The sequence below is a fragment of the Chlamydotis macqueenii genome, chromosome 16, assembly GCF_036417535.1.
Source record: "Chlamydotis macqueenii isolate bChlMac1 chromosome 16, bChlMac1.mat, whole genome shotgun sequence".
NCBI classification, from domain to species: domain Eukaryota; kingdom Metazoa; phylum Chordata; class Aves; order Otidiformes; family Otididae; genus Chlamydotis; species Chlamydotis macqueenii.
In genome coordinates, this window is record NC_141571.1 from 14,554,814 (window position 1) to 14,572,625 (window position 17,812).

General features: G+C 43.5%; 1 protein-coding gene across 8 annotated transcripts; it reads right to left on the bottom strand.

Annotated features, from left to right (window-relative positions):
• Window positions 1-3,425: 3,425 nt before the first annotated feature.
• On the bottom strand, window positions 3,426-15,936 carry PCMTD2 (protein-L-isoaspartate (D-aspartate) O-methyltransferase domain containing 2). Of its 8 annotated transcripts, XM_086760501.1 has the most exons (7): window positions 15,813-15,903; window positions 15,200-15,314; window positions 12,415-12,749; window positions 11,015-11,117; window positions 9,094-9,265; window positions 8,021-8,144; window positions 3,426-6,805 (listed from the first exon to the last, which is right to left on the bottom strand). In XM_086760501.1, exons 3-7 carry the CDS (start codon window positions 12,719-12,721, stop codon window positions 6,423-6,425), a joined length of 1,089 nt encoding a protein of 362 aa, XP_086616627.1. In that variant the 5' UTR covers window positions 12,722-12,749; window positions 15,200-15,314; window positions 15,813-15,903; the 3' UTR covers window positions 3,426-6,422. The 8 variants fall into 8 exon arrangements, with proteins under 8 accessions (XP_086616627.1, XP_086616626.1, XP_086616628.1 ...); XM_086760500.1 differs by lacking the exon at window positions 15,200-15,314 and having other exon boundaries at window positions 15,813-15,936; XM_086760502.1 differs by lacking the exons at window positions 15,200-15,314; window positions 15,813-15,903 and adding an exon at window positions 15,456-15,589.
• Between the last annotated feature and the right edge of the window lie 1,876 nt (window positions 15,937-17,812).

Consider the following 17,812-nt stretch of genomic DNA (forward strand, 5'->3'; position numbering starts at 1 on the left):
TTGCTGGAGTGTATTTGCCTCAATTCTGAACTGCAAGGAGCTGACAGAAAAAAAAAAAAAGTTTCCCAGCCCTGAGGTCCAGGAGGAGGGGACTCATCAGCATGTGTTTGCAATTAAATTAAGGCAGTTTGACAGTCCAACCGCCCACCCTCTTTGCCGTTATGTACATCACTGAAGATCAGACTGTTCCCACCCCTCTTTAACTGCGGTGCTGAAATACAAACTCTTAATTTTGATTTATTTTTGCCTCGTTCCTTATTTTGAACAGCAAGTTAACTCCTCACCTTCTCCTCAGGCATTTCTCTGGAAGCAAGCGGCATGCGCCTCTGTGGACAATGACCAAAAAATGACCCTGTGCTTCCAGGGCTGAGCCAAGACACAGATGGCCCAGGGTCAAGTTTTTTTTTTTACATCAAAATTTTTGCATTAGCACACTCTCTGCAAACTAGGGATAACATCTTATCTAACAGCCTGTCAAACGTATCAGGCAGCAAGACTTTTAGGATAGAGACGCTCTTACTACACGTAGTTAGAACAGTCAGCAAAAACACGCTTCCCACCAGTGACAGGAGGGTAGAACGCTACAGATAAGTGATTTTAAGAGTGAGATCAGTAACAGAGAGAAATAATCTGCAAATAAAGGAAAAAAAAACCTGATCGTATGCATTCTGTACAGTTTCTTATGCAGAGTAAAAGCTGAATCATTTCAAAGATCATTCAGCTAGTACAATTTCTTTCTACAAGGATGTAATTTGGAGAAACCTCGGGATTTTGGAGAAATTAAAGGCAACTGAGGGGTGAAAAGGGAAAGAAACAATGAAATCAACTGAGCTGGAACTGTAGGAAATGCAGACCTCAATTTGTTTTTCCCCTTGTATGATAAAAATTGAGAAGTAAAAGGGAGGACTTGTTTCCAGTTGAATTAATCACCTTTTACTGCTATAAAGAAGCTTAGAGTGAAAATAGCTTGTCTTTAGGTGTTAAGTTATTACTGTACAAGATGCTAAATGTGTGGGCTTAGCATGAGTGCGAGGCACTAATGCTCATTAGGATACAAAGGTACAAAAATTCCTAAACACAGCACCATTTCACATTACCGGGAAGTTTCCCATCAACCTGCAAGTCTGCTTTACACTCTAAATCATGATATAATTAAGGTGACAAAACCGTATTTTAAAAGAGTGACATTTAAAACTCCCTGGTTCTTTTCTCCCTTCGGATTCTTTGCCACTTGAGCATTTAGAGAGAAGGTGCTGGGTTTGGGGTTTCACTTACGAATTTCATGTCATAGATGGTAAAAGCTGTGTTTTCTTCCAGCTACAAAAAGAGCATCACACCGCAGGTCTTCCTGCGTCTAGTCCTCAGGCAAGCTATGGTTTGCTTGCTCCGACATCACTTTGAAATCCAAGCGAGGTCGCCGAACTCCTCCCTGCTCCCTCTGTGGGCCCACCTCATGGTTTTGAGCAGAGTGTCCTCTAGTGGCCACCCAAACCCAGAACAGGTTGTAAAAAGCTAAATTATTTTCTTCAGCCTTTACATAACAATTAGCTGCTGAGAGCAGACTGCTCCAGATGAATGACAGCTTTTAACTCCAATTTGAGATGTAACATGCAGTAGAAGAGCATCCTTCACGTGCATCAGAAAAGACAACGCAGGTCACGTCAGCAAAGTCTTCAAGACTTAAGTTGTACATTCTTCCAGCCCGATTGCTCCCTGCGTCTCTTTCCAAAACGCACTGAACTCTGTTAGGACAGGGTAACAGTTACCTGGGAGCTGCTCTGTAGAAAAGTATTTCTAGGAAAGTAAACAAAAAATGCTCTCTTCAAACCATGCTTCAGTATTTAGGAAAGTCATCAATATCCTCCCTGGCACATCTGGCCACTTTTCAAACACAAGGCTTGCACCTTCTGCCTCCGGTTACATCTCCAGGTTTATTTATACTGGTCACAGAAGATCTGGGCAAGGCAGCAGTCATTTTTCTATAGGTACGGTCTTCGGAATCTTACTTCAGCACCTGGCTGCGCGGTGGGTGGCAGCTTTCGGAAGGATTGACGGGTATTGGCCCACTACTTTGTGGGAATGGGATCTTCAGCCAAGTCAGCAATTTAAGAGCGGCCATGCCACAGGGAACGACTTGAATGCAAAAAGGCAAGTTCTGCACAACCTATACCTTTACTTATTAGCAGATCTTCACTTGAACTTGAAACACACCTCTTCCACCTTGCTTATCTCGCCCTCATGACAAATGAGGTGTTAGGAAACACCAGCCATCACAGTTCCCTTACTCTTGCATTAATTTATCTTATTTTCCATCAACAAGACAAATTGGTTCTTGTTCAGAGCTGCACGCTCCTTTTTAAACAAAAGTTAACTCTGAAGCAGCAAGAACAAAAGTTCACACCTGTGTCCCATGCTCAAGCATTTCCAGCCTCTGCTAGACAGACTTTTTTTACACCAGTCAAATGCAAGGAAGTTTGCTTTGTTTTTCAGATGCGGTGGTTTTTCCCCCCTCATCCTTCTTTCCTTTATTTTTAACTATCATGTCTGCCCCAGTAGAAAGATTTCACAGGAGCAGGTCTCCTGAAGAGCTCATCACTACTTCCCAGGGAACTGTGGTGTTGTACATTTCACTATGAAGTGCACATAAACATTATCTGACAAGTTTCCTTTACTCGATACCATTCAGAAGACAAATCCATAGCTTTCCAAAGCAGAAAAGGAGTTGTTTGTTTTTTTTTTTCAGCAAGCATCACATGAAGGAAAACAAACACTGAACTAGTCTCACGTTATAGTGGTAAAAGGACACCTATCATACACAGGAAGAAACACAGATTACAGGTAATTATCCTGTGGAATGAACACTAACAGACACATTTAATTAGCAACAGCTGTATTTGCCATTATGATCAGTTTCCTGCTACAGCCAAAGTCAAAATATTATTCTCAATACGAGTGAAACGGAAGCCTTGAACAGCAGCTCTTAAAACCCTGCAGTAATTAAGCACTGAAGCAGAGCACAAGAGACAGGAGGGGAGCTGCAGTTCAGAACGCACCAAGCGAGCTCCTGACACGTCGGGTTTAGGCAATTCCTTGAGGCACAGAAATGGACTAAATCTCTGGGTAGCTGTTGCCCCAGGTCTAACAGCCAGGTAAGTGAATTCACTCTGTAACCGTTCTGATATGTTAAATCTGCATCACTGCCATGTGCGCCAATTCCAAAATACACCTCGCACAACTCCATTACTTAAAGGTTTAGAAGTATCAGCGGGGCAGGTTTCTTCTGAGAGATTGTTTTCTGAGGAGTTCATCTAAAACTATGCACCTGCACCATATTATAAGTGCTTTTTCTGGTGTTTTAACCCTCAATTATGGGAATAAGTACTTACCTGCAACGTATTCTAATCACAACATGACGCAAAGCCATGTTAGGAAGGCTAAAAAGTCTTTACTGAGTTTATTGATACAGAAACACTTATTAATAAAGTTGAAATTGCGTAACACTTCTGCATGCCGCAGGCCAACTTAACTCTAGTTTCTACACACAGATTTTTCATCTCACACACTAATTCTTAAAGCAGCCTGAAATTCATTTCTTTTTGCAAATTTACTGCAGTATCGAAACCTAAAAGGAGTCACATACAATTAGAGTGAGGATTACTCAGAACACAAAAGGAAACAGTCAAAGCAGGTAAAATTCCTGGACAGCTTACAGACTACACAAAAACCAGTGACACCACAATTCCTCTATTAGAAATGCATACAAAACTACAGTGCAAATGCTTGTGCACAAGGAAAGCATATTTACAGTTCCACTTCATTTACAGGTTATAAGCAATATTATTTCACAATTATATTACACATAAAACTTCTACTATGGGCTGGTTTGGATCTGTGGTTTTTTGGACGAGGGGACAATTTGACAACCCAGAACATAAATTTCCTGTATATATATTTATTTATTCAACCTTATCTAGGAAAAATAGCAGTATTTTATGCATCTTATAGAAAGCTACAAAAATCTAGCAAATGTAAAAAAAGGCAAATCTGGTGAAAAATCTGACAAAATATCTTTTACAACTGGGGGTGGGATGGGGATAAAAATCAAACAGGGATAAATGAAAGATAGTTCTCCCTCAACAGGTCAGCTTTAACAGAATCTCAGCACGGTTTACTAATACAAACCTGAAATTTAATGCCATTTTTAAAGCAACTTTTAAAAATAAGTTTTCTAATTAACAAACTGAAGGATGACCTGGCAGCCAAAAGCAGGCGGCACCCTGTACTACGTGGATTTATGGAAACTGTGCCACAATACAGAAAGGCACACACCCAGTACGACAGCGATTCAGCAGGAATGCCTAACAAATCCAGAGGCAACCGCCTTTGGGGAAGCACAGAGAAATATTCATGTAGATTCTATTAAGCCTCCATTTACCTCCATATTCAGGATTTTAATTTATAGAAACGAATTAATTGTACTCGATAGAATTACAAGATGGGTACTTGTATGTTTACAGGAAACTATCAGCTCAGCGGCCACAGAACTGCCCCACTTGAAATAAAGAAATAAAAATCTAAGGGAGCAAAATACCTTGGGGTACCATTTAGACCAGAAGTGGAGACTTAGGAAACCGGAGGCAAAATACAGCCTATGACAGTGTGCCAGCGGCCTCGTGACATGGTATTATCAGATAATATTCTCAAAGGTACAGAAAAAGCTTATTATGCAAGGAAGAGGTCTCCACCTCAGGCTTAGATGTACAAGAGGTACCATTTATTTTCAAAGCCGCGCAGAACTTTGAAACACTGCAAGTTGTGCAACTCGGTACCACTAACCGAAAACACAGCGTATTTTTGGCAAGACAGTCTTCATTCATTCCTCCTCAGAAAATGAGGAGACAGCATAAAAAGAAAAGATACCAAAGTGATACCAACTTAAGTGCTTCTGATGGGGCAATGCCTTAACACAGCTTCATTACCTACTGAGAGGCCCTCCAGTTTTAGGAGTGTTTCACATCAATACAAGCTCAAGGGTTTATTTCCAGCTGTTACCAGTTTAGATTTTTCAAACTGGCTGAAGCAAGTGAACTTCCCCTTCTACACATGGTACCTCCTTCCATCACCATTACAGGAAGACTTGGGAATAAAAATTAGAGCTCACATCCACAGAACTGCAGTCCTTCTATATGAGGCTGTTAAAATATCTACTTAATTGTTGCAGGAATAAAATAACCTACCAGGTTAATCAACTTCATTACACCTACCGTATTTGGACTGTGTATGCACAAGCTGTACTCTAGCCACCTCACTATGGCAGGGGCACACACAGGAACACCTAAGAACTGCACCAATTTGGTTTTTGGGAGTGTCTTCAGGTTCTACACCCCCTCCACAAAACGACATTTGGCTGATTTACCAGGACACAAGCCGCTCCGCTCAGGCTGGCGCTCTGCACTTCACTCTGTGCAGCCCAGCAGATGTAAGCTATCTCACACAACAGCAAAATCCGCTGATTCCGCTTCCACAGTCAGTGTTCACAAACTCACTGCTACGCATCTCCTCTCTACCCTCTGCCCCATTCAGAACGGCTACGCAAACATTTCCAGAGACAACAGTCACAACCCTGACTACCCTAGCACCCTGTCAAAGCAATCAGCTTTGCGATTCCTCATTTGCCTCCATTGCTTTAAAGGAAAAAAAAAAAACAAACCCAACAACTTTGCATCTCTCAGACTAATTCACTAGAATAGGTGTTTCCCATTAAAAAAACCCCTAATATTACGTAAAACATTTTAACCTTTTACTGAAAAGTTATATATAGTTTAGAAGCAAAACTGAGACCAACCAAAGAGGAGCTGATGCTTTCCTTCTCATTCAAAACCTGGATGCCACCAGGGTAACGCCAAAAATTCTTTCCTTTCTGTAGAAGTTGTGCTTTTTCAGACTACTAGAAGAAACAAGATTTGCCAGGTCAGTGTTTACTAATAGTCTTCACCCTCCATTAAACACACACCATGATAAACACACGGCAGGTTTAGTGGGAGAGAGCACAGACAGCAGAGGTCTTTGGGGAACTGCTTAAGAATATTTAAAAACTGCAACTCCATAGAGCAGCCACGAGATTTTTAGAATATCTCCATGCAGTTAGTTTCAGGGAATTAAATCCTCCTTTCCATAAGCAGCTGAGCATTACACCAACTTGCTTCCTAAGGAATCCCTGCTGTAGGATAAAATTATAGCACACAACTGAGAAGAAAAAAAACTTTAAAAAGCTATAATGTTTAAGGATACAGCAGCCATATTCCCCGGCTAGCCTACTGCCTTGGGTGGTAACATTAGCAGGCAAGCAAGTGGTACACATTTGTCAAGCCCTAAGTAGTACTTTATTTTCTGCCTACTTCCCACTTTCTAGAAGAAGGAAATTACTTTTCCCTGTAATAAAGCAGGTAATATTTCAAGGGATCTGGCAAAGGCAGACTCAAGACCTTTTCTCTCAAAAAGTTTACGGGGGGCTCTGGCTTTAGTTCAGAGGGTTTAATTTCCTCCTCTTCTCGTCTCTCGTCCTCGGTATCCTCACTGTTGTTGTTATCATCTGAGGGGTTGGAGATACGACTAGCGAAGACCTCTTTGTCCAAGAAAACAATAGTTTCCATGCGACGGCGACGCACACGTCTTCGTTTAAATCTTGGGGGGTTCTTCAGCCCATTTCCGTTTTTGCTCATTGTTTCTTGATGTATAATTTTTTTAATGGTTCCTCGGATGGCTATACGAGCCAGGTCCTGCAGGCTGCGAACAGCCACTGGGGCTAAAACAAAATGAAAACCATGAACAGATATGGAGAAACTCTGCTCAAGATTACTCATAGGAAAAGTGGTATTTGGTCAAATTAAATTAGGCCACTTGAATTCCCTGCTGTGATTACAAAAACAGCTCTATTCAACTCCTGTCAACTCACATAAACTGTATTGTAACTTTCCAAACAAAATTTAATTATGCATTTCTCTCATTAACTGAAGAAAAAGAATGGGATGAAAGAAGAGTTTCATATTTTGATGTCAAGTCCTCACCATTATTTTACGATACACATGTCTTAAAGATTATAAGAATGCAGACTTAGTGACTGAACCTGTGACTGTTTAATAACTCAGAAAAAGATATTTTCCTACTGTAGATAACTAGACTTGAAGTCTATTTAATTCTTCCATAAAATGATTTTTCTATTGTGAAGTTACTTCAGCTTTGCCAAGTGCTTCACTTATAAAACATGAGTACTATTTACAGTCTTCAAAAACTGCTTCAGACTTAGTGGGTGAAGACAGGCTGGATACCCGTTGGTAAAAGTAATTAAAGAAGCATACAATAAGTTATTGTATTAAAATACCCCCCACATGAACGGTTTGGAAGACTGTCCTGTCTTCTGCGCTTATTTGCTGCCAGTCCGTAAGTGCACCACGTAACTCACGCAGCATAAAGAAAAAAAATGTACTGATGCATACGCATCCATGTACTAAAATGGAGTTAAAGTGAAACAAACAAAAACCTTGCCTGTCTCCTACTGATAAGCAAGTATTCCTGCAACCTAAATGAAGGAATCAGAAAAAAAAAACAATCACATGTGATATATATGCAGCTCTCACTACAAAGCCACCACACAAATTATGCTGAAATACGCACTCGGTGGACTTTACAGCACTGTACAGACTGCTTACTGAGCTGCTTTTTGTCACGCAACGACACCTTTCCAGAATAAGAACAAAGCCTGACTAATCTCTTTATGGAAGTATCTCGGTCTCCGTGTGTTCTTAAGAGGCCTCTCTACACTGAAGTCTTAATCCAAAGATTGAGGCCACTGCGTACGACCTGCATTTCCAACAGCTAACCAAAAAATGCACAGCTTCTATCCCTCAAGCGTTCCAGGTTCAGGATAATTCTGAATCACTGGGCGGTGAGGAAGCAAGGTGCAGCTTATAGTCAAATAGCAGGAGAAACCTCCCCCATACTCAAGAACATCCGTACTCACGCAAGTGAACGAGCCTTGATTTTCCTGAGTCTGCGTGGTTAGGCTGAATCAAAGGAGCAAAAGAAACAGCAAGAATCTTCTTGGTCTCCCATGCAGAAGGACCAATACGAGTTATCTTAGTCAACTACAGAAAAACAAGGAGATTATTGTCCATTGTGTGAACTACAGTAAGATTTTTGAACCGAAAATGAACCAACAACTTTTCTGCCTGGACAAGTGGCTGAAGCACTAGAAGCTACAACAGTGCAAGTTAGGGAATAAGGGGCAACACTGGTGTTTTTTTCTGAGAAGTCCTTACAGGATTAGCCCCAGGTTCACCTCTTGGAACAGAGTATGGGCACTGGCAGCTTGGATCACTCTACTTTCCCAGTTCCCTCAATTCTGAACCAGAACAGCTGTGTCTGACCACTGAGAAAACACATCAGTCACCGATGAACATTCGCTCCCGAAGGAAGTCTGCAGGTCACTGGATTTCTGTTACAGCTCAGACCTCTCACACTAACCCGCTGCGCAGCAGTTTACTGGGAAGAAACTCTGCACATCTCAGCTGCACTCACAGAGGTAAAAGACCAGATACCTACACCTCAGCCATACAAGTCTATTAAAACAAAAAAAAAGTTTTACAACAAAAAGTTAATTTGAATTACAATCCTGAGTTTACACACAGGGCTGTTTCCCACTTTTTACTTAAAAGAATCCATTAACACTTGTAAATAGGGACAACTTGCACTCTTACAAAACTTTACACCCTGTCTGGCTTATGAATCTTGCCATTAAGTACAACACTACATTATATAACGCGAACAAAGCTTCGCTGACATTTTTCTGCAGAAGGAACATAAATTTGCATGTAACAAAAAAGACAAAAATGTGTGAAATACTGGTAGAAATATGAATCTCTGAAATATTATGGAGCATGCAGAGCTCAGTTTCCACTCATAGTGTAAACTGGTGCACTTAATGCTTTCTTCAGCATGCTACAAGAAGAGCCAACTAAAGAAAGAGCTATTGACTAAACCGAGATCAGAGTTAAGGATAACTGAAAGGGAAACACGAGTAGAAAGACACGCTACCTTCTCTTCCAGAGGCATGACAAGAATTCCTCCAACTTTCAACAGGTTCTTCATGTAGTCTTCATGCTCCTTCTGTACTCCAGCACCACAGTAAACACGGTCATACTGAGTACAGTCTGGAGAAATCTCTAAACAATTGCCGATCACAAACGATGGCTCACAAAATTCAAATCTGAAAATTAAGAAGATGTGTCTCGTACAAGAATACCACAATTTATCACATGAATTATTTTAATGATTCTAAAAAAAAAAAAAAAAAGAAACAATGAAAAAGACTTAAACAGTTTCACTGATTTCTCCTCCTAGATATTATCAGAACAGATCACAGCTAGAAGTCTCAAAACCACAGAACAACGAGGTGAGAATTCATAGATTAAAATCTCCAAAGGATAAGGATGCGTAATTTCGTACTTGAGTTGCATATAGCTCTTCAGAACAAGCTATTTTTACTCACTTGATGCTGACTCAGTTATAATACGCAACTATAAATACTAGACCTGCAATTTCAAATGCTAAAGTCTTCTAAGGACTGCACCAGGGGTTTTCTGGCATTTTCAAAAGCTTTTAAATGGTTTTCAGATGTTGTGGGCAACGATAACCTGACGCTTCAGAAACACGCTTTGCTGCAGCCAATGGAAGTTTCACCATTAGCTTCAAAAGAAGCGTGATTTCACCCTCCATAAAAAGAATTTTTGCCTATAGCATTTCTGATTCAGTTTAGAAGAAACATGAATGGTTCTATGATGCTTTTGGTTTTCTTACATGCTCCAAACCTACATAAGCTTTGAGCCTCACATTTAAGGGCTGATTTTGACAGAAGCTGTACAACATATCATTCTTCTACTGGTATGTTGAGAGGCAGCTCACTATAGCACCTATTTATTCCTGAACACTTCCTGAAGCTTTCCGCTTTTGCGGAGCGTGCTAGACATTCAGAGCAGCCAGCTAACAGTTCCTGCACACGGTGTTCTAACAGCACAACCCAGCAGACATTTCTCTCAGCAATGCCAATTTTCCAGTCGTGTTGATTTCTGAATTCAACTCACTTTTGCTCCACAGCTGTATTTGTCTAGAGAGATAACAAGTTTTCCTTAAAACACCTACTCAAACAATTGCAATATGAGTCAAAAAATCCCAACAATCTATGTGCAAGCACCGTCCATGCTGAAAACTTTCGGTCTGCTGCCAACTTCAGGAAAATACAGCCCTCTCATTAGTAGCTCTCCAGTACAGCAGCAATAGCACAAGGCTCAGTAGTTTAAATTCCAGCGTGAAATGACTTTAATTTCCTTCCTCCCACGAGAGGAGGACTACCAGGTATCCAGAGTCTGAACAAACTGTGAGATGGATTCCAAAACACGACAGCTACACCTTTATGGATGAGGTTACTATTGGCAACGATTATCTTGCTGGAAAGTTATTACTTGTGACAGCAGCAAAATGGAAGTTCTAAGGAAGGACATAAATCAAATCCCAAGCAGCTTTAGTACCAACTTAATAATCATAAACGACCTTTGTATATTAAAACATCATTTTTCTTCTTCTCAGGTAAAACACATTAGCCCACCACAGAAATCAGTTCAAATTCTTTTGATAGCCATGCATGCACTCAGATCACAAACCTTATTATTACTTGCACGTTTCAAGTTGTTACTTACAAGTGCATTTTAAACTAAGTAACCTTTTCCAGCTTCCTCTAAGCCCTGCAACAGCAGCACTGCTATTAAAAACATTGCAAAAACTTCTGAAGGTCCCCCACAGTACACACCAGCTTTGAAGGTCACACACTGCAGCTCAGCAAGCCTAAGGAGCCAGAATCCTCAGATTACCCTGAATCCAGAGCTGCCACGTGGGAGCAAGAACTGTCGTGATGAAAGACAAACGCACAAAACGAATCCAAGCGGGCATTCTGCTTTCTTACTTGTCAAAGCTGTCACTTGTTTTAATGAAGAAGTCCAATTTCTGCTTTGCATATTCGATCACATCAGAATGAAGCTCCACGCCATGGTTAACACCAAAAGGACCTGCAAAATTAGAACACTAGGGTAAAGGTAACTGGCAACAACACAAAATCAAGCAGGATTTAATACAGTTTTGGTTGCTTCCTACAGCAGAGTGTCAGACAGTCAGCGCTCGTGCAGGGTCAGCTATCAGTACTACAATGGAAGCTCAACCCTATGCCTGCAGCTTCTGGAAGCATGCGAGGCTGTTTTGCTCAATTGATTTTGAAACATTTGCTCTTAACTACGCAGGAAATTCCTCTGCAGGAGGGAAACACTGATACTACTGCTGTAAACCTGACCACCTGGAAAGAACTCCAATGCAGAACAATAGACCGCATGTTTTAATAAATCCCTTTAAAAAAGTCTTTATGTTATTTTTATACCACCTTGCCGATATGCTAAAAATCTTCTCAAAGCAATTAGGAATAGTCAACATACACTGCACCTTACACAACAGCAAAAAGAAATTGGAAAATACAGAAGCTGTTCAGCACTCACTCAGCTTTTTAATCAGAACTGACTTGGTAACTTCTCCAAAAATTCAAAAGAATTCAAAAGCCCTGGGGTTACATACTGGCATCCTAGGTAACCTCAACAAACCTAGCAGAAAACCACAAACGGGAGGTCGGAGCGAGGCTCCACCCTGACAACAAACATTTCAGCAGTTCAAATTCTTGACACCCCCACAAAAGGAAAATATGTACCCTGTAGTCATTTGCTATCTGTCCTTGCAGCACAGCTGCTGACTGAAGGGCAAACAGCAATTGTATAATTGCACTGGGATGCTTTGCTTTGTGCCTACTGTAGACGTGGTCAAAGTCAGCTCTGAGGCACTAACCGCCTTCCAGAAACTATTCCTACCTGGAAAGAGTCAAAACTGGATCTCAAACATGTTTCAGTGTAGGCAGGACAGCGAAAAAACAAGGCACAGAGCAGCTCTAGTCACAGGTTTCTGCGGATGTGCTCAACCCTGGTTTCAATACGGCACTCCTGATCCAAAGCTGGATTCTTGCTTAAGGGGCAACAAACTCCAGTTTGTGTTCAGTCCTGCAGGAATCCACCGCAGCCACCTGCGCAACCACATCACCACCTGCTCTGAATTGCACAGGAATCTGGATCCCATCCAATCTCAGAGAGAAGGCTGCAAGAATCCTGATAAACTGGCTGGTTGGATTAATGCATTCTTTATTTTCCTAGTACCAGGAACTAGAACTACCTTTTTCTTTCATTACTTGAGGAATGCTTCATTCCCGATTTCAAAACTCTTTTTTTTTTTAAATCTAATTCAAACAGTTAACGTGATTGAAAAGGTATTTACCCAAGATGAGTCCAACCATAGAACTCAGATAACCAGTGCCACTGCCAAGATTCAAAAATGACAGCCCTGGTTGCAGATCCAAAGCTTCCATCACCTCAGAATAGATGCACGGTGCCGAGAGATGAATATTTCCATGCTTCCATGCCAAGTCCTTGTAGGCATTGTCTTTGAACTCTTCCAGGTAGTAATCTGCTCGATCAATGGCTCGGAACGCCTGCTCTACCAGTTCTGTCCGGATGTATTGTGCCTCCTTCAGGTTATCAATTAATTCATCGTTATCTTCTCCTGCACTCACCGCACCTCCCATCTTCAACAGTTTTCTGTAAGTGCCAAAACTAAAAGAATAACAAAGGAAGGTGAGGTATAGAACATGCACTTCAACACTAAATTACGCTGCTGTATACGAAGTACTTTGAGAGAGACATTTAGGTACTAAGGACCACAAGCGGCAGAAAAAACGTTGCCACCAGCACCCCTATCCCCCATCCAAACAATGGAAAACAAAATCCAGCAGATCTGGCATCGAGAACCTGACCCCAGCAGGGGAAAATCACAATAGACCATTTCAATGTGGAATGTCTGTCTTCAAACACTACCAGCGTTTTACTGGCAGGTCAGCTTTTCCACTGAACCCTTTTATATAAAAGGATTATTCTAGCTCCTGTGCTTCTAGGTCGTTTTTCACTGCAAATGCAGGCAGCAGTGCAAGCCTGGCTTGCCTGTCAGAATCCTCGCCACACGTGGACTTTCTGTCTCTAATAGCATCAAGGGGAAATTAAGAGACTAAGACACAGGCAGCAAGAACTAGAAAAATCTCAAATTGCACTTCAGAGAAAATGTATCATGAAACTGAGTTCACAGAGGTTACAAAAACCTCTGACCTAAGGTACAATCTGCCTTGCTTTAGCAAATACACTTGCACACAGCTCATCTTCAGAGCTCGAGGCACTATCATCAGTAAAACACTTAACATACAGACAGCAAAAGCAGGGAGAATTTCCACTGAAGCCTGTGGAATTTCTTAGGTCCTCTGAAGTCCCAGACGAGCTAAGCCCCAATTTGGAAACTCCTCAGTGACACAGATTTATGAATTACGAACACTTCCGACTGATCACCTCCAGCAGGTGGTGATCCACCTATCCGGGCTTGTTGGTGTGGGGGAAAGAACAGCAAGCTCCTTCCTTGACTGTGCATTACAGCAAGCATGGTTATAGGCTTCAGGCAGGAAAATATCTACAGGTTTTAAAGAAAAAGGTATAGGGTGAGAAGAACTTATCACTCAAAATTAATCTAGCTTTTCTTCCCTACCTAGATCTTAAAAAAAAAAAAAAAACACAGAAACCTCCTCAGAAAACATTGTTTTTTCTTTTTAATGGATTTCTTTACAACGCCTTTCTCTGCTCACAATAACCACAGGAGAAGCAGCAGCTTTAGAGTTCACTGCTGGGACAAGAAGATCTCCCTACAGCTAAATTGTTGGGGTTTATTTGTTACATTCACCAGGAGCCAATCATACACTTTCCGTTTCAGAGGAAGCAAAGAGAAGCCACAGGAGTCTAGAGAAATTTCACAGTTACCCAGAGAACACACCGTCCTGGTTACCTGTAGAGACACACAAACCAGGACGTACTCAGGCAAGGAACTCCAGCCAGTTTTTAAGACATTCATGTCTCAAACATATCAATCCAGTTTCAGGCCATTAATAACATTTTTTAAAATGCCATCCCTCTCCTTTCTATGGCTGTTCTTTCCTTTTCTCTACATAAAAGTGATTGTGTTCTATTACTTCACAGTGAAAACACATCAAGCTGAAGGGTTAGGTGGGTTCATCAGCCAATTTGATTGTTTCTTTTTTTTTTTTTTTTCTTCCTCTTACACACACAGTAACTCCTTGCATCCGCACACACAGGGTTGCTCATATCTTTGGTCAGCACGCTTTATACAACACTCTGCATTAAAACACTGTCTTCTGGGAGGGTGCCGATTCCCTTGACTCTCTTTTGTCTATTTTGTTCCTGGGCTTGCTTCTTTCTTCCACTTCAAGGTGTTTTTGCTATTAAAAATCTACCTCTTTAAAGTATGAATACAAAGTTGTGGCTTTTCCACTTTGGATCCCCAACAAATTCCTTCTGCGGCACACAAGCCCCACCGGGACAACCGGTCCAACCTGGTTGCAGCTCAGTCATACAACGAACAAACTGTTTTTCTATGCTTTACAGTATGGAAGACATTTTCCAAATGAGATCAAGGAATATCCAAGTTGTGACAGGTGTCAGTTACTTCTGAAGTTATTACTTTTACTGGACTCTAGCTTACTTCTCATAAAATGCATGTTTTATATGCAGGACAGAGAACTTTGACACTTAAATTCCTTTTCAGATAGTTCCACACCTTTAACCTTGTTTCCCTTCTTCTGTTGAAAGGAGAACCAACACCATGAGTAGGGCTTATTTTTAACAAACTTTTTAAAACGAGATCCTCTTCCTCCACAATTACCACAGTTGCACTTTTCAGGCTTCTAGGTAAAGCACAGATTTCCACAAATCTGAGCAAGCACGAAGCTCACGTTGCAAAAACTACGATCGTTAGCAGATCACAACACAGGTATCAAACCAAGCAGCCTTTTAATGTTGAAATATCCCTTCAACTGCGTGTTGCCATCTTCCCCTTTAAGGAAAAAAAAAAAAAAAAAACAACAACAACAAAACAAAACCAAACAAGCCTGACATGAGAAGCTGCATTCAGACGCCTGAAACACAACGCTGAAATTAACGCGACTCCTTACAATGCAAACAGCAGCAGATGCACAGGGGAAGACTCAAACAATACACAAGGCACAAAAATGCAATTCTCCTCCCCAGCAGATTCCCAGGATAATCCCTGCTACGACATAACGCGCTCTAGAAGGTAAAACAAAGGTGTGGATGTCTACCGAGAAAAAAAAAAAACACACCAAAAAGTTAACAGTTTTCAATCCGAGCCCTTCTAACTCCCTCAGTAAACAAATTTAAAAGCCCCACGCCACACAGCTCAATCGCTACCTGCGTTGTCAGCCTGCTGCCAAGGAGACTGACGGAGATGTGGGGGCGAGAGGGAGGTCTAGGAAACCCCCACGCTGATATCGCCCCCCGCCCCCGCTCCCCGCTTTAACGGCTCTCGGCTGGCCCCGCTGCCCCCAGCCGTGCCCAGAGCCCCCGTGCGGGAGCCCAGGCCCTGCCGCGGAGGCGGTGTCGGGGCTGGGGACAGGCCATGCGAAAGGCCGGGGGAAGGCCGCGGGGCAGCGGCCTGCGGAGGCCGGGGCTGAGCTGAAGGGGAGAGGGGTGGGCGGGCTGCAGCGGGTCGAGCCGGGACCGGCCGCACCTCAGCGGACAGGGCCTCCTCGCCCCCCGCAGCCGTACCTGAGCGGCGGGGTCGGGTCGGCGTGGCCCAGACCGGTGCGGCGCGGCGCGGCCCGCTCCCCTCCCGGGCCCGGCAGCGCGCCCGTCCCGCCGCGCTCCGCAGCGGTAAACACAGCCCAGCTGAGCGCCGGCCGCGCCACTGCGCCTGCGCGGCGCGCACCACCGCCGCGGGGAGGGGGGAGGCGGCGGGGAGCAGACCACTGTGGTCCGACGCGGGGCGCTGGCTGGGCTGTACTATTCAGACCCCATGCGGGGGGGGGGGGGGGAGGACTGTACCACTGCGGGGCGGGGGCGGCCCTGGTTCCCTGAGAGGGGGATCCGGCAGGGCCGGGCCCGTGGCAGCGCGGGGGTGGGCGGGGGGCTCCGGTCTCTGTCGCTGTGTGGGCTCGCCGTTCCCTGGCAGCACCGCGGCCTGAGTACAGACTGGGCCTATATGTGAGACCTACTTATAGGACCTGCTTATGGGGCCTGCGTATAGGGCCTACGTACAGTGCTGCAGACCAGGCCTTAATACAGACCATCGGGTCAGAGCTAAATACAGACCGGCCCTAAGTACAAACTGCGCCTAAATACAGGCTAGGGGAACAGGCTGGCCTATAGGCAGGGCCTAAATACGGACCAGAGCTACAGATCAAGGCTAAATGCTGATGGACCCAACAGACCAGGCTTGAATATGGCCTGGGCCAGCAGCCTGGGGATACCGGCCAGCCCTAAATGCAGGCCAGGTGTAAATACAGACGGGGCCAGCAGCCTGCACCCGCAGACCCAGCCTAAATATGGACCAGGACTAAATACAGGCTAGGATGCTCTTCTTTCCTGGGAACATCTCCCCATCCCAGTGTGGCTGGCTTCCCCAGGCCCATACCCCCGACCGTGCCCGAATTTCTGTCTCCCAGCACGTGGCTGCATTTCCACACCTGCTCCTTCAGCTCAGTGCCCAGTTCTCCCAGTTCTCCCAGTCCTCATTCCCTGCAGGACAGCTCAGCAGAACAGTGCGTTACCCCGGCTCTGGCTGGGATCCGGGCTTCCCAGGCTGCGGGAGCGGATGCACGGAGCAGCCCGGCAGCCGGCGAGGAGCTGGGGAGATGCCAGTCTGCAGCTGGCACACACAGTCCTCGCGCTGTAGCCAAACCTCCTGTGTGAAGCGTGGCTGCCACCAGATGTTCTGATATTGTTAGTCAGGCTTGGGAAAAAAATCATGGGAATTTAGGAAAAAAAAAAAACAAACCAAACATTTATCTGGGAGCTAATTGATATTCTTCATTTTGAGCCTGTGAGCACTCAACTTGAGATATATGCTTGGATTTTGTTGGGTTTTTTTGCAAGCATAAATGCCAGAAATAAATTCACTGAGAAGAAAATAAGTGAGATGCGTATTCGCCTGACTCCAGGGGCTGGGGCTTGAAGGAAACATGGAGTATGGCAAAACTGCCACAGTGTCTGAGTCGCCATTTGTGCAGTGGAGGGATCCCTGTCCCCTAATGTGGTGTGGCTGAGGGTTAGGCAATTAATTTGGATTTTACCCACCCACATAGGCTCCTTCAGTGGTTATAACCGATGTGGCAGGGCCCAACAAGACATGGGGAAAAGGTGGTTCCTCTCACTCATCTCAGAATGGGAGAAATTAACATCTAAAAGTGTGTGTCTGTCTTCAGCTGTAAGTGACCCACACAGCGTTTGCTGAGGCTGGGCGATCCGTGTGACTGCTGAGGCAGCAGATCAAAAAAATTATCTGGCCTGGCCTTAGATCTAGGGCGTGATACTACGTATGGCTGCAAAATGGGAAGGAATAATCACAACTAGACAAGAGGCTTCTGGATTTAAGTTGTTTGGAGATGAACTGTGAAAAAAGAAATGGTTGTCTTTCCAGACACAACAAGCCCGCAGTGGAAAAAAAATAAGAATTACCCTGGTAAATGGGACTCAAATAGGAGAAAGTGAATCAGCATCTGAGATGTATTTATGCTTTAAGGTGATTATCTCCGCTCCCTTCATTAACA